This window comes from Salvelinus alpinus, chromosome 10 (genome assembly GCF_045679555.1).
Source record: "Salvelinus alpinus chromosome 10, SLU_Salpinus.1, whole genome shotgun sequence".
In the NCBI taxonomy this organism is placed as follows: domain Eukaryota; kingdom Metazoa; phylum Chordata; class Actinopteri; order Salmoniformes; family Salmonidae; genus Salvelinus; species Salvelinus alpinus.
This window is the reverse complement of record NC_092095.1, coordinates 69,377,628-69,395,127: the sequence shown is the minus strand read 5'-3', so window position 1 is coordinate 69,395,127 and position 17,500 is coordinate 69,377,628. Positions and strand designations below refer to the sequence as shown.

The 17,500-nt window shown below is 44.7% G+C and overlaps 2 protein-coding genes across 4 annotated transcripts in view; both read left to right on the top strand.

Moving 5' to 3' along the window:
- gtf3c3 (general transcription factor IIIC, polypeptide 3) overlaps positions 1-5,208 on the top strand; it is a 19,199-nt gene extending 13,991 nt beyond the window's left edge. The window contains exons 18-20 of the mRNA XM_071330775.1: positions 27-151; positions 668-820; positions 3,540-5,208. Coding sequence (XP_071186876.1) covers positions 27-151; positions 668-820; positions 3,540-3,662 — 401 coding nt within the window. The 3' untranslated portion in view covers positions 3,663-5,208. The remainder of the gene's footprint in view (positions 1-26; positions 152-667; positions 821-3,539) is intronic.
- A 159-nt stretch (positions 5,209-5,367) lies between these two features.
- LOC139532762 (E3 ubiquitin-protein ligase HECW2-like) overlaps positions 5,368-17,500 on the top strand; it is an 84,288-nt gene continuing 72,155 nt past the window's right edge. The window contains exons 1-2 of one of the 3 annotated variants that reach the window (XM_071330773.1): positions 5,370-6,071; positions 13,202-13,263. The gene's annotated coding sequence lies outside the window, so the exon portion shown is untranslated. Of the gene's footprint in view, positions 6,072-13,201; positions 13,264-17,500 lie in introns of all 3 variants that reach the window. The other 2 variants (XM_071330774.1, XM_071330772.1) reach the window with 2 other exon arrangements.

The following is a 17,500-nucleotide window of genomic DNA, read 5'->3' as shown; positions in this document are numbered from 1 at the left end:
CTCCCTCTCTGTCTCGCTCTCTCTAGGTCAGTACGTGCAGGCGTTCAGGGCTAAGCCAGATGAACCTCTGTACAGTCTGTGTGTTGGCCTCACCTTCTTCCACATGGCGTCTCAGAAGTTTGTGGTTAAACGCCACCCGCTGATACTGCAGGTCAGACTCCTATTGTGTCCCATAGAAGTGTGTAGAACCTATAGGATGTATGTGTTCATGTGGTTGTGCTGTAAAGCCTGTTATAAAGTCATACAGTCACCCCTTTTGTAAGCCTGTAACCCTCTGTCTGTGTGTGTGTAGACCCTATATCTGTGTGTGTCAGTGTATGTGTGTGTAGACCCTGTGTGTGTGTGGACCCTGTGTGTGTGTGTGTGTGTGGACCCTGTGTGTGTGGGTGTGTGTGGACCCTGTGTGTGTGTGTGTGTGTGTGTGTGTGTGTGTGTGTGTGTGTGTGTGTGTGTGTGTGTGTGTGTGTGTGTGTGTGTGTGTGTGTGTGTGTGTGGATCCTGTGTGTGTGGACCCTATGTGTCGTGTGTGTGTGTTTAGACCCTGTGTGTCGTGTATGTGTGTGTAGACCCTGTGTGTCGTGTATGTGTGTGTAGACCCTGTGTGTGTGTGTAGACCCTATGTGTATGTGTTTTGTGTCATAACGTGTGTGTCTGTGTGTTGTGGCAGGGCTTCTCGTTCCTGTGGCGTTACGTGGAGCAGCGTGGGCACTGCCAGGAAAGCATGTACAACCTGGGACGGGCCCTGCAGCAGATGGGCCTGGCACACCTCGCCATTCACTATTACCACAAGGCTCTCAGCTTCCCTCCTCTTACACTAGAGGTATCTACTACAGGCACACCTCACCATTCACTATTACCACAAGGCTCTCAGCTTCCCTCCTCTTACACTAGAGATATATATACAGACACACCTCCCCATTCACTATTACCACAAGGCTCTCAGCTTCCCTCCTCTTACACTAGAGATATATATACAGACACACCTCCCCATTCACTATTACCACAAGGCTCTCAGTTTCCGTCCTCTTACACTAGAGGTATATACTACAGACACACCTCGCCATTCACTATTACCACAAGGCTCTCAGCTTCCCTCCTCTTACACTAGAGATATATATACAGACACACCTCCCCATTCACTATTACCACAAGGCTCTCAGTTTCCCTCCTCTTACACTAGAGGTATATACTACAGACACACCTCGCCATTCACTATTAACTATTACCACAAGGCTCTCAGCTTCCCTCCTCTAACACTAGAGGTATATACTACAGGCACACCTCGCCATTCACTATTACCACAAGGCTCTCTGTTTCCCTCCTCTTACACTAGAGGTACAGTTGAAGTCGGAAGTTTACATACACTTAGGTTGGAGTCATTAAAACTTGTTTTTCAACCACTCCACAAATTTCTTGTTAACAAACTATAGTTTTGGCAAGTCGGTTAGGACATCTACTTTGTGCACGACACAAGTCATTTTTCCAACAATTGTTTACAGACAGATTATTTCAATTATAATTCACTGTATCACAATTCCAGTGGGTCAGAAGTTTACATCCACTAATTTGACTGTGCCTTTAAACAGCTTGGAAAATTCCACAAAATGATGTCATGGCTTTAGAAGCTTCTGATAGGCTAATTTACATAATTTGAGTCAATTGAAGGTGTACCTGTGGATGCATTTCAAGGCCTACCTTCAAACTCAGTGTCTAATTGCTTGACATCATGGGAAAATCTAAAGAAATCAGCCAAGACCTCAGAAAAAAAATGGTAGACCTCCACAAGTCTGGTTCATCCTTGGAAGCAATTTCCAAAAGCCAGAAGGTACCACGTTCATCTGTACAAACAATAGTACGCAAGTATAAACACCATGGGACCACGCAGCCGTCATACCGCTCAGGAAGGAGACGCGTTCTGTCTCCTAGAGATGAACGTACTTTGGTGCGAAAAGTGAAAATCAATCCCAGAACAACAGCAAAGGACCTTGTGAAGATTCTGGAGGAAACAGGTACAAAAGTATCTATATCCACAGTAAACGAGTCCTATATCGACATAACCTGAAAGGCCGCTCAGCAAGGAAGAAGCCACTGCTCCAAAACCGCCATAAAAAAGCCAGACTACGGTTTGCAACTGCACATGGGGACAAAGATCGTACTTTTTGGAGAAATTTACCTCTGGTCTGATGAAACAAAAATAGAACTGTTTGGCCACAATGACCATCGTTATGTTTGGAGGAAAAAGGGGGTGGCTTGCAAGCTGAAGAACACCATCCCAACTGTGAAGCAAAGGGGTGGCAGCATCATGTTGTGGGGGTGCTTTGCTGCAGGAGGGACTGGTGCACTTCACAAAATAGATGGCATCGTGAGGGAGGAAAATGATGTGGATAAATTGAAGCAACATCTCAAGACATCAGTCAGGAAGTTAAAGCTTGGTTGCAAATGGGTCTTCCAAATGGACAATGACCCCAAGCATACTTCCAAAGTTGTGGCAAAATGGCTTAAGGACAACAAAGTCAAGGTATTGGAGTGGCCATCACAAAGCCCTGACCTCAATCCTATAGACAATTTGTGGGCAGAACTGAAAAAGCGTGTGCGAGCAAGAAGGCCTACAAACCTGACTCAGTTACATCAGCTCTGTCAGGAGGAATGGGCCAAAATTCACCCAACTTATTGTGGGAAGCTTGTGGAAGGCTACCTGAAACGTTTGACCCAAGTTAAACAATTTAAAGGCAATGCTACCAAATACTAATTGAGTGTATGTAAACTTCTGACCCACTGGGAATGTGATGAAAGAAATAAAAGCTGAAATAACTCCTTCTCTCTACTATTATTCTGATATTTCACATTCTTAAAATAAAGTGGTGATCCTAACTGACCTAAGACGGGGAATTTTTACTACGAATAAATGTCAGGAATTGTGAAACTGAGTTTAAATGTATTTGGCTAAGGTGTATGTAAACTTCCGACTTCAACTGTATATACTACTGGCACACCTCTCCATTCACTATTACCACAAGGCTCTCAGCTTCCCTCCTCTTACACTAGAGATATATATACAGACACACCTCCCCATTCACTATTACCACAAGGCTCTCAGTTTCCCTCCTCTTACACTAGAGGTATATACTACAGACACACCTCGCCATTCACTATTAACTATTACCACAAGGCTCTCAGCTTCCCTCCTCTAACACTAGAGGTATATACTACAGACACACCTCTCCATTCACTATTACCACAAGGCTCTCAGCTTCCCTCCTCTTACACTAGAGGTATCTACTACAGACACACCTGTTCATTCACTATTACCACAAGGCTCTCAGCTTCCCTCCTCTTACACTAGAGGTATATACTACAGACACACCTGTCCATTCACTATTACCACAAGGCTCTCAGTTTCCCTCCTCTTACACTAGAGGTATATACTACAGGCACACCTCTCCATTCACTATTACCACAAGGCTCTCAGCTTCCCTCCTCTAACACTAGAGGTATCTACTACAGACACACCTCATCTCTTCCTCATCTCTCTCCTACAGGGTATTGAGGCTGACCAGGTAGACCTGCGTAGAGAGATAGCCTTCAACCTGTCAATCATCTACCAGGCCAGTGGAAACACTGAGATGGTACGGCACCTCATCAACACATACTGCACGGTGTAACGGCCTATCAGGTCCTCCTATACTGCACGGTGTAATGGCCTATCAGGTCCTCCTATACTGCACGGTGTAACGGCCTATCAGGTCCTCCTATACTGCACGGTGTAACGGCCTATCAGGTCCTCCTATACTGCACGGTGTAACGGCCTATCAGGTCCTCCTATACTGCACGGTGTAATGACCTATCAGGTCCTCCTATACTGCACGGTATAATGACCTATCAGGTCCTCCTATACTGCACTGTGTAATGACCTATCAGGTCCTCTTATACTGAACTGTGTAATGACCTATCAGGTCCTCTATACTGAACTGTATAGTGACCTATCAGGTCCTCTATACTGAACTGTATAGTGACCTATCAGGTCCTCTATACTGCGTGGTATAACAGCCTATCAGGTCCTATGTGATGTGTATTATGAGACATAATTGATAGTGTTTCCCCAAATATTTCTTTCAGCAGCGGTGACAAAGTTAGTGTAGTGGGTGTGGCCAATGGCACGGTCTCCGACCGAAAATGAGCAGAGACATTTAGCTGTTTTTAAAGCAAATTTTCTGCAATTCTACACATTTTGTCATGGTGCTAAGAGAAAAATGCTCACTTTAAAAACAAATGTTTTGCAATTCTACACATTTTGTCATGGTGCTAAGAGAAAAATGCTCACTTTAAAAACAAATGTCCTGCAATTCTACACATTTTGTCATGGTGTTAAGAGAAAAATGCTCACTTTAAAAACAAATGTCCTGCAATTCTACACATTTTGTCATGGTGCTAAGAGAAAAATGCTCACTTTAAAAACAAATGTCCTGCAATTCTGCACATTTTGCCATGGCTTATGCCGTGTTCTTATGCTATCTGAATGACTCAAACATTATAACAAAATCAATGGAGGCCCCGTGACATGATATTTTAGGGGAACTTTTTATTCTCCCTTACTAGTTTTTATTTTGGTGATTCTTTTTTTTGTTCTCAAAGATACTCTTAATAAAAAATCTATCACTCCATGAGCTTTTCTACATAGAAAAAAATATATATGATTTTTGGGGTGGAGTGGCAGCAAATCATATTTTTGGGAGTGGCAGCAACGATGTGGTGCGCCGCCACTGCTAAATTAATATAGGGGAAACACTGTGATGTCATATGATGTCCTGACCTATACCATAGGAATACTATTACACTGTATCATGTATAGGAAGTCATATTTACCATAGGAATACTATTACACTGTATAGGAAGTCATATTTACCATAGGAATACTATTACACTGTATAGGAAGTCATATTTACCATAGGAATACTATTACACTGTATAGGAAGTCATATTTACCATAGGGAATACTAGATGTATCCAGGGGTCACATTTAAAACCACCCCAGTCACTTACTCCCTGCTCCACAGCCTTGCTAAAAAACTGTCTAAAGATGTAAAAAGGTAAACATGTTTTGTATATATTGTTGTCAACAACACCTTATGTTTACTCTAACTTGTGTACATAGATTTTGTAGAAAAATGTATTTGAATACACTGAAATAAAAAAAAATCTGTTTATTAACCATTTGTGGTGCATTTTAAAACCTGACCCAGAAGCCTGATGTTGTTGGAAAAACATCTGACTGGCTCCTTTGTTTTGCTACAGGGATTATAAAAGTGATATTGACCAAATCCCTCCGTCCATCTGCTAACATCTTGTCGCTGCTTCCTCATAGTGCTAGTGATACATCTATCCTACTTTCATCCACTATGCTCGTATACTGACTGATGCCACTGGTCCAAACAACGTTATGCCGCGCCAGCTAGCGCACGGTTTACCAGATATAGCCTGTTAGAAAGTTCTTCAACGAGATTCAAGGGTTGACTTTTGGAAAAGTGTTGAGTTAAAATCTCGATATGCTGGCACCGTTCCGACCTGTCACCAAGGAGAGATGCTACAAAAATAGGAACGTATTCACTGTTGCTGCCACAGGAGCGGAAACAGTGCAGCGGATATGGGGTCTTCTAAATAATTAAGAAAAGAGGAGCGCTTTCTTTACTGCAGACTGGCACGTCAAGTAACGGTTCGGTAGAAACTAACGGAGTTTATCCACCAATGCTATGAAATCTAACAGATGACATCGCAACCTCGGATCGAGAACCAGATTTTACGGCTGACATTTGACAGACGGGAGACTGGAAGGGGAGCGGAAGGGAGCGACACAGTGCCGCCGCGAAAGAGCGCTGGAACACGGCTGGGAGTCCACAGACCTTCGGTGGGGCACGGCCCATGCGGATCTGTCGTCCATGATCAGACGTCGGGAAATAAACATGTAGCTAGCTACTGCTACTTGGTTATAGTACATACAATTCACCGTAAATAAGAACACGGGAAAGCGGGCTTGACGTGTCGATTGCCGTACGGTGTTCCACGTTATTTTGACGGTAAGTGAGGTGTGCTTACATAATGGGTACTGGATTTTCGCTGGGATTTGCTGTTATTGTTTTCATCCCGGGAAGTCGCGAGCTGGGCTGACACGGAAAGTGATGCTACTTGTGACAGGTTGACAGCGAACACGTTTGGGTATCCAGCCTACAGTGGGCGATAAAACACTTCACATATGTGGGATATTTATATTTCTCCAGAAATGAGTTGAACCCCATAATAACAACAATGTAATCGTTTAACGGGTTTTAAATGATCTCAGTATAGGCCTGTGGTCTAGTAGTGTAAAACTGCTGGTGCCTGTGACGGTTTGTGTCAGGTATTTAATGACTAGTGTAATGCCATGTTGATATATGACAATGCATCATATATAGCCTACTTGGCAGCGGCCCACCAACTAGTTGTTGTGACAGCCTATAATAGGTTTCTGAGGGAACATGTTAGTCAGAAATAAATCCCTTATTTCTCTATGTATAAGTATGGACAGATAGAAAACGGTTGCAATATGGTGTTTCATGAGTAATGGTGAGGCCAGAACCAGACTGACCTCTGCTCAGAACCAGCCTGGTTTCTTTGTCTAACTCAATAACAGCAGGGCCTGGGATTCATCTCAGTATATTTCCTCATCTCTAATTGGCTCAATAAATCCTTAACTCACAGACACCACAGGAATAGAGTAAAACATTAACTACTTCTGTGCAACGTGTGTGTGTGTGTGTGTGTGTGTGTGTGTGTGTGTGTGTGCGCGTGCGTGCGTGCGTGCGTGCGTGCGTGCGTGCGAACCAGTTTATTGAGATCATAGAGCATCACACAGGACAGTGGGGCTGGCCAGGGGAGTCACGGACCTATATGTTTTTGAGTGGACACTCATGGCCAAACTATGTGAATGTATTTTCTGTTATAAACTAATGGTAGGCTCTGTCTTGTATAGGCCTAGTCATGTCCTTCATAGGGTTAGAACTGGACATTTCACTGGACATTATGTACATGAGACCTTACAGGGGCTGACTGGGAGTCCAGAAATAACTGGTGGTGTGTGATGGAGAACAATATGTAGCCTAGGCAACACACACACACATACACACACTGCAGCTAGCTTCCTGTTCACAGCCCAGAGCCCTGCCCATAACATTCCATCCTGTGCCACTGGCCGGGAACTTCCGAACTCTACGGCCAAACGGCACCCTATTTCCAATGTAGTGCACTACTTTTGACCAGCGCCCATAAGGCTCTGGTCAAAAGTAGTGCACTATATAGGGAATAGGGTGCCATTTGGGTTGCATGCTATCTGTGTTGTTGTTGACCAACTGAATAGAATACCAGTCATTCCGTTCCACACTGGCTGTCCACTTTGCCTCTTACATTCACTGTCCCTAAACACAGTGACTCCATGGATCACCCTGTAGCTCTGTTAAATACACTTTATCTGTAGCTCTGTTAAATACACCTGACCTGTAGCTCTGTTAATACACCTGACCTGTAGCTCTGTTAATACACCTGACCTGTAACTCTGTTAACACACCTTACCTGTAGCTCTGTTAATACACCTGACCTGTAGCTCTGTTGACACACCTTACCTGTAACTCTGTTAATACACCTGACCTGTAGCTCTGTTGACACACCGTACCTGTAACTCTGTTAATACACCTGACCTGTAACTCTGTTAACACACCTGACCTGTAACTCTGTTAACACACCTTACCTGTAACTCTGTTAATACACCTGACCTGTAACTCTGTTAACACACCTTACCTGTAACTCTGTTAATACACCTGACCTGTAGCTCTGTTAATACACCTGACCTGTAACTCTGTTAACACACCTTACCTGTAACTCTGTTAATACACCTGACCTGTAGCTCTGTTAACGCACCTGACCTGTAGCCCTGTTTACACACCTGACCTGTAACTCTGTTAATACACCTGACCTGTAGCTCTGTTAATACACCTTACCTGTAGCTCTGTTAATAAACCTGACCTGTAGCTCTGTTAACACACCTGACCTGTAACTCTGTTAATACACCTGACCTGTAGCTCTGTTAATACACCTTACCTGTAGCTCTGTTAATAAACCTTAACTGTAGCTCTGTTAATACACCTGACCTGTAACCCTGTTGACACACCTTACCTGTAACTCTGTTAATACACCTGACCTGTAGCTCTGTTGACACACCGTACCTGTAACTCTGTTAATACACCTGACCTGTAACTCTGTTAACACACCTGACCTGTAACTCTGTTAACACACCTTACCTGTAACTCTGTTAATACACCTGACCTGTAACTCTGTTAACACACCTTACCTGTAACTCTGTTAATACACCTGACCTGTAGCTCTGTTAATACACCTGACCTGTAACTCTGTTAACACACCTTACCTGTAACTCTGTTAATACACCTGACCTGTAGCTCTGTTAACGCACCTGACCTGTAGCCCTGTTAACACACCTGACCTGTAACTCTGTTAATACACCTGACCTGTAGCTCTGTTAATACACCTTACCTGTAGCTCTGTTAATAAACCTGACCTGTAGCTCTGTTAACACACCTGACCTGTAACTCTGTTAATACACCTGACCTGTAGCTCTGTTAATACACCTTACCTGTAGCTCTGTTAATAAACCTTAACTGTAGCTCTGTTAATACACCTGACCTGTAACCCTGTTGACACACCTTACCTGTAGCTCTGTTAATACACCTTACCGTTAGCTCTGTTAACACACCTGACCTGTAGCTCTGTTAACACACCTTACCTGTAACTCTGTTAATACACCTGACCTGTAGCTCTGTTAATACACCTTACCTGTAGCTCTGTTAATAAACCTGACCTGTAGCTCTGTTAACACACCTGACCTGTAACTCTGTTAATACACCTGACCTGTAGCTCTGTTAATACACCTTACCTGTAGCTCTGTTAATAAACCTTACCTGTAGCTCTGTTAATACACCTGACCTGTAACCCTGTTGACACACCTTACCTGTAGCTCTGTTAATACACCTTACCGTTAGCTCTGTTAACACACCTGACCTGTAGCTCTGTTAACACACCTTACCTGTAGCTCTGTTAATACACCTTACCTGTAACTCTGTTAATACACCTTACCTGTAGCTCTGTTAACACACCTGACCTGTAGCTCTGTTAATACACCTTACCTGTAACTCTGTTAATACACCTTACCTGTAGCTCTGTTAATACACCTGACCTGTAGCTCTGTTAATACACCTTACCTGTAGCTCTGTTAATAAACCTTACCTGTAGCTCTGTTAATACACCTGACCTGTAGCTCTGTTAATAAACCTTACCTGTAGCTCTGTTAATACACCTGACCTGTAACTCTGTTAACACACCTTACCTGTAACTCTGTTAATACACCTGACCTGTAGCTCTGTTAATACACCTGACCTGTAGCTCTGTTAATACACCTGACCTGTAGCTCTGTTAATACACCTGACCTGTAACTCTGTTAATACACCTGACCTGTAGCTCTGTTAATACACCTGACCTGTAGCTCTGTTAATACACCTGACCTGTAGCTCTGTTAATACACCTGACCTGTAACTCTGTTAATACACCTGACCTGTAGCTCTGTTAATACACCTGACCTGTAACTCTGTTAATACACCTGACCTGTAGCTCTGTTAATACACCTGACCTGTAGCTCTGTTAATACACCTGACCTGTAGCTCTGTTAATACACCTGACCTGTAACTCTGTTAATACACCTGACCTGTAGCTCTGTTGACACACCGTACCTGTAACTTTGTTAATACACCTGACCTGTAACTCTGTTAACACACCTTACCTGTAACTCTGTTAATACACCTGACCTTTAGCTCTGTTAATACACCTGACCTGTAGCTCTGTTAATACACCTGACCTGTAACTCTGTTAACACACCTTACCTCTAGCTCTGTTAATACACCTTACCTGTAGCTCTGTTAACACACCTTACCTGTAACTCTGTTAACACACCTTACCCGTAACTCTGTTAACACACCTTACTTCTAGCTCTGTTAATACACCTGACCTGTAGCTCTGTTAATACACCTGACCTGTAACTCTGTTAACACACCTTACCTGTAGCTTTGTTAATACACCTTACCTGTAACTCTGTTAACACAACTTACCTGTAACTCTGTTAACACACCTTACTTCTAGCTCTGTTAATACACCTGACCTGTAGCTCTGTTAATACACCTGACCTGTAACTCTGTTAACACACCTTACCTGTAGCTCTGTTAATACACCTGACCTGTAACTCTGTTAACACACCTTACCTCTAGCTCTGTTAATACACCTTACCTGTAGCTCTGTTAATACACCTGACCTGTAACTCTGTTAACACACCTTACCTCTAGCTCTGTTAATACACCTTACCTGTAGCTCTGTTAACACACCTTACCTGTAACTCTGCTAACACACCTTACCTGTAACTCTGTTAACACACTTTACTTCTAGCTCTGTTAATACACCTGACCTGTAGCTCTGTTAATACACCTGACCTGTAGCTCTGTTAACACACCTTACCTGTAGCTCTGTTAACACACCTTACCTGTAACTCTGTTAACACACCTTACCTCTAGCTCTGTTAATACACCTTACCTCTAGCTCTGTTAACACACCTTACCTGTAACTCTGTTAACACACCTTACCTCTAGCTCTGTTAATACACCTGAACCGCTACCCACCACCCATGTGACTGGGGTCTACTGCCTGGCTGCCTCTGCTTTTCTCTTGGACATATGACCTCATTTCCTGTAAGCGGAGAGAATAGAGGATGGTTGTTTTTAGTACTTTAGTCAACAATATTGTCACATAACGCCAGTGTATTTTGGGAATGGTACCTGTCTGTGGTTGAATCCAAAACCAGAGGGTGGACAGGAGAGGAGAGGGAGAATCTTATGGTACCTGTCTGTGGTTGAATCCAAAACCAGAGGGTGGACAAGAGAGGAGAGGGAGAATCTTATGGTACCTGTCTGTGGTTGAATCCAAAACCAGAGGGTGGACAGGAGAGGAGAGGGAGAATCTTATGGTACCTGTCTGTGGTTGAATCCAAAACCAGAGGGTGGACAGGAGAGGAGAGGGAGAATCTTATGGTACCTGTCTGTGGTTGAATCCAAAACCAGAGGGTGGACAAGAGAGGAGAGGGAGAATCTTATGGTACATAACCTAACATTACTACACTATAACCTAAACTGTTCTAGACACCTGTCACTTCATACACACACAAACACACCCATGTGGCATCGCTCTCTCTAACATCCTATTTCTGCCTCATGTGGAAACGGTTTTGTAGGCTACGTCTCAGATATCTCAATACCACCTCCGCTGTGCCAGCCCTTTAAGAGCTCTGCTCTCTGTACAGTGCTACCTCGCCCTCTTTCACTTATTCTCTCCACCTCTCTCTCTCTCTCGCTGCCTACTCCCTCCTCTCTCCGTCTCTCTCTACCCCATTTCCCTCTCTCCTCTTCCTCCCATACTACCTTCCTCCCTCCCTCCTTTCTCAGTGTAATCTCCTGACAGGGTGATTAGGGAATGTAAACCCTGTATGCCTGAAGCTTGAAGCTGATTGGATGACGGTTGGCTGTGTCTCTCTCTCTCCCTCTCTCCCTCTCTTCCTCTAGGCTCTAGACAGGCTCTCGGCCCTGGATCACTCTCTCTCTCTGAGCCTGGTCCAATCCTGATCCCTCCTCCTTTTAATTGAGATTCACTAGTCTACCCTGTATGAGCATCACCACCGTTACAGGACAGAAAATGACAGGGCAGGACAGGATAAGGCAGGACAGGATAAGGCAGGACAGAACAGGTCACGGAAACCCACATACCTCCATACCTGTCTCTGTGCCAAGTCTGACAACCTGATCTCAGTTCCCTGAAGGCAGTAGTCTGACAACCTCATCTCAGTACCCTGAAGGCAGTAGTCTGACAACCTGATCTCAGTACCCTGAAGGCAGTAGTCTGACAACCTGATCTCAGTACCCTGAAGGCAGTAGTCTGACAACCTGATCTCAGTACCCTGAAGGCAGTAGTCTGACAACCTGATCTCAGTACCCTGAAGGCAGTAGTCTGACAACCTGATCTCAGTACCCTGAAGGCAGTAGTCTGACAACCTGATCTCAGTACCCTGAAGGCAGTAGTCTGACAACCTGATCTCAGTACCCTGAAGGCAGTAGTCTGACAACCTGATCTCAGTACCCTGAAGGCAGTAGTCTGACAACCTGATCTCAGTAACCTGAAGGCAGTAGTCTGACAACCTGATCTCAGTACCCTGAAGGCAGTAGTCTGACAACCTGATCTCAGTAACCTGAAGGCAGTAGTCTGACAACCTATCTCAGTTCCCTGAGGGCAGTAGTCTGACAACCTGAAGGCAGTAGTCTGACAACCTGATCTCAGTACCCTGAAGGCAGTAGTCTGACAACCTGATCTCAGTACCCTGAAGGCAGTAGTCTGACAACCTGATCTCAGTACCCTGAAGGCAGTAGTCTGACAACCTGAACTCAGTACCCTGAAGGCAGTAGTCTGACAACCTGATCTCAGTACCCTGAAGGCAGTAGTCTGACAACCTGATCTCAGTACCCTGAAGGCAGTAGTCTGACAACCTGATCTCAGTAACCTGAAGGCAGTAGTCTGACAACCTGATCTCAGTACCCTGAAGGCAGTAGTCTGACAACCTGATCTCAGTACCCTGAAGGCAGTAGGTGTGGCTGGTAGTATAGAGTTACAGTGATATGGCACCTTTATTTTACAACACATAAATGACCAGGTGCTTAATAAGAAATAACCTGGTAACATGCTTACATTGTAACATAGTAATAACCTGGTAACATGCTTACATTGTAACATAGTAATAACCTGGTAACATGCTTACATTGTAACATAGTAATAACCTGGTAACATGCTTACATTGTAACATAGTAATAACCTGGTAACATGCTTACATTGTAACATAGTAATAACCTGGTAACATGCTTACATTGTAACATAGTAATAACCTGGTAACATGCTTACATTGTAACATAGTAATAACCTGGTAACATGCTTACATTGTAACATAGTAATAACCCAGACTACTACTTGCTTGTTAAGTAGCCTTGTCCGAGCCAGAACTTCCCTTCTCTGTTTCTTATAGCAGCTACAAACCAACAGTACCAGTGGAACAACAACATACCGGACAGGAAAAGATTGACTCAGGTATTTAGTTTACACATTCCATTAGTGAGCCAAGTCATCTCCTATCTGAATGTTCAAATATTTCACATAGAAATTTATACATCTGTGATGACGTTTTAAGAAAGAGCATGTGACTGTGTGTTGGAAGTCTGAACTGTGTGTGTGTGGTTTTTTGCATGTGTGTCTATTTGTGTGTGTGTGTGTGTGTGTGTGTGTGTGTGTGTGTGTGTGTGTGTGTGTGTGTGTGTGTGTGTGTGTGTGTGTGTGTGTGTGTGTGTGTGTGTGTGTGTGTGTGTGTGTGTGTGTGATCACTGCGTACACAGGAAGGGGTCAAGGAAAGGTCTATGTTGGTGTTTTCCTCTCTGGACTAGACAGGACGTGTCAGTAATGTAGCTGACATTGAGCTCCATGTTCTGGGCTGTTTTAGGAGGGCTGAGTGGTTCATGTCAGGAGAAGAAGTCCACGCTCATGTGTGGTGTGGGTGTGTGCTTGTGTGTTTTCTGCTGTGGTATAAATAGCAGTAACAGTTACAGTTATTTATAACCAGGACAGTAACACTAACTGTTGTGTTGGTCATGTGTGTTATAACCAGGACAGTAACACTAACTGTTGTGTTGGTCATGTGTGTTATAACCAGGGCAGTAACACTAACTGTTGTGTTGGTCATGTGTGTTATAACCAGGACAGTAACACTAACTGTTGTGTTGGTCATGTGTGTTATAACCAGGACAGTAACACTAACTGTTGTGTTGGTCATGTGTGTTATAACCAGGGCAGTAACACTAACTGTTGTGTTGGTCATGGGTGTTATAACCAGGACAGTAACACTAACTGTTGTGTTGGTCATGGGTGTTATAACCAGGGCAGTAACACTAACTGTTGTGTTGGTCATGTTTGTTCCCCTTCCTTCAGCTCTGGCAGTGTCTCTCTCACCTCTGAGGGAGAGATATAGATATACTGTATATATATAGAGAGAGAGTTACAACAGGATATTGGATGGTGTGTAAACTAAAACAGGATATTGGATGGCTTGTAGACTACAACAGGATATTGGATGGTGTGTAGACTACAACAGGATATTGGATGGCTTGTAGACTACAACAGGATATTGGATGGCTTGTAGACTACAACAGGATATTGGATGGCTTGTAGACTACAACAGGATATTGGATTGGTGGATAGGTAGGTGAAGGTAGGGGAGATGGCTGAATCAGTTGTCTCTCTGCCCTGGCCGGCGTCTTGAGGAGGTAGGTCCTCTCGTGTGTCTCTCTGCCCTGGCCGGCGTCTTCAGGAGGTAGGTCCTCTCGTGTGTCTCTCTGCCCTGGCCGGCGTCTTCAGGAGGTAGGTCCTCTCGTGTGTCTCTCTGCCCTGGCCGGCGTCTTCAGGAGGTAGGTCCTCTCGTGTGTCTCTCTGCCCTGGCCGGCGTCTTCAGGAGGTAGGTCCTCTCGTGTGTCTCTCTGCCCTGGCCGGCGTCTTCAGAAGGTAGGTCCTCTCGTGTGTCTCTCTGCCCTGGCCGGCGTCTTCAGGAGGTAGGTCCTCTCGTGTGTCTCTCTGCCCTGGCCGGCGTCTTCAGGAGGTAGGTCCTCTCGTGTGTCTCTCTGCCCTGGCCGGCGTCTTCAGGAGGTAGGTCCACTCGTGTGTCTCTCTGCCCTGGCCGGCGTCTTCAGGAGGTAGGTCCTCTCGTGTGTCTCTCTGCCCAGTAGGAGTGAGGGGTGTCAGATCATTAGCTAATGGGTCTCAGGTGTTCTGACAGACAGTAGCCAGCCCTGCACTGATACTGATAGAGGGTTGAGACGGCGCCACAGGACTCTACAACCAGGACAGAGCCAGAGGTTACGTGTTTGTGTGTCGACCCAGTCCAGTTACAAAGCCATCTCTCCAGAGCAGTTAGATTGATGTGGCCAGATTACAGTACATTTAATGCCACAGGTGAGTTTGTGTGTTTGTGTCTGTGTGTGTTTGTGTGTTTGTGTTTGTTTGGGTTTGTGTCTTTGTTTGTGTTTGTTTGGGTTTGTGTCTTTGTGTGTGTGTGTGTGTGTGTATTTACCATCGCGACCACAGGGTTATCCTCCTCCCTGATTTAACTGACTCTGGTTAGAGGTTATCCTCCTCCCTGATTTAACTGACTCTGGTTAGAGGTTATCTTCCTCCCTGATTTAACTGACTCTGGTTCGAGGTTATCCTCCTCCCTGATTTAACTGACTCTGGTTAGAGGTTATCCTCCTCCCTGATTTAACTGACTCTGGTTAGAGGTTATCCTCCTCCCGGATTTAACTGACTCTGGTTCGAGATTATCCTCCTCCCTGATTGAACTGACTCTGGTTAGAGGTTATCCTCCTCCCTGATTGAACTGACTCTGGTTCGAGGTTATCCTCCTCCCTGATTTTAACTGACTCTGGTTCGAGGTTATCCTCCTCCCTGATGTAACTGACTCTGGTTAGAGGTTATCCTCCTCCCTGATTTAACTGACTCTGGTTCGAGGTCATCCTCCTCCCTGATTTAACTGACTCTGGTTCGAGGTTATCCTCCTCCCTGATTTAACTGACTCTGGTTAGAGGTTATCCTCCTCCCTGATTTAACTGACTCTGGTTCGAGGTTATCCTCCTCCCTGATTTAACTGACTCTGGTTCGAGGTTATCCTCCTCCCTGATTGAACTGACTCTGGTTAGAGGTTATCCTCCTCCCTGATTGAACTGACTCTGGTTAGAGGTTATCCTCCTCCCTGATTGAACTGACTCTGGTTAGAGGTTATCCTCATCCCTGATTGAACTGACTCTGGTTAGAGGTTATCCTCATCCCTGATTGAACTGACTCTGGTTAGAGGTTATCCTCCTCCCTGATTTAACTGACTCTGGTTCGAGGTTATCCTCCTCCCTGATGTAACTGACTCTGGTTAGAGGTTATCCTCCTCCCTGATGTAACTGACTCTGGTTAGAGGTTATCCTCCTCCCTGATTTAACTGACTCTGGTTAGAGGTTATCCTCCTCCCTGATTGAACTGACTCTGGTTAGAGGTTATCCTCCTCCCTGATTGAACTGACTCTGGTTAGAGGTTATCCTCATCCCTGATTGAACTGACTCTGGTTAGAGGTTATCCTCCTCCCTGATGTAACTGACTCTGGTTAGAGGTTATCCTCCTCCCTGATTTAACTGACTCTGCTTAGAGGTTAACTCCTCCCTGATTTAACTGACTCTGCTTAGAGGTTATCCTCCTCCCTGATTTAACTGACTCTGGTTAGAGGTTATCCTCCTCCCTGATTTAACTGACTCTGGTTAGAGGTTATCCTCCTCCCTGATTGAACTGACTCTGGTTAGAGGTTATCCTCATCCCTGATTGAACTGACTCTGGTTAGAGGTTATCCTCATCCCTGATTGAACTGACTCTGGTTAGAGGTTATCCTCCTCCCTGATTTAACTGACTCTGGTTAGAGGTTATCCTCCTCCCTGATGTAACTGACTCTGGTTAGAGGTTATCCTCCCTGATTTAACTGACTCTGGTTAGAGGTTATCCTCCTCCCTGATGTAACTGACTCTGGTTAGAGGTTATCCTCCTCCCTGATTTAACTGACTGGTTAGAGGTTATCCTCCTCCCTGATTGAACTGACTCTGGTTAGAGGTTATCCTCCTCCCTGATTGAACTGACTCTGGTTCGAGGTTATCCTCCTCCCTGATGTAACTGACTCTGGTTAGAGGTTATCCTCCCTGATTTAACTGACTCTGGTTAGAGGTTATCCTCCTCCCTGATGTAACTGACTCTGGTTAGAGGTTATCCTCCCTGATTTAACTGACTCTGGTTAGAGGTTATCCTCCTCCCTGATGTAACTGACTCTGGTTAGAGGTTATCCTCCTCCCTGATTTAACTGACTGGTTAGAGGTTATCCTCCTCCCTGATTGAACTGACTCTGGTTAGAGGTTATCCTCCTCCCTGATGTAACTGACTCTGGTTAGAGGTTATCCTCCTCCCTGATGTAACTGACTCTGGTTAGAGGTTATCCTCCTCCCTGATTTAACTGACTCTGGTTAGAGGTTATCCTCCTCCCTGATGTAACTGACTCTGGATATAGATTATCCTCCTCCCTGATTGAACTGACTGGTTAGAGGTTATCCTCCTCCCTGATTTAACTGACTCTGGTTAGAGGTTATCCTCCTCCCTGATTTAACTGACTCTGGTTAGAGGTTATCCTCCTCCCTGATTTAACTGACTCTGGTTAGAGGTTATCCTCCTCCCTGATGTAACTGACTCTGGTTAGAGGTTATCA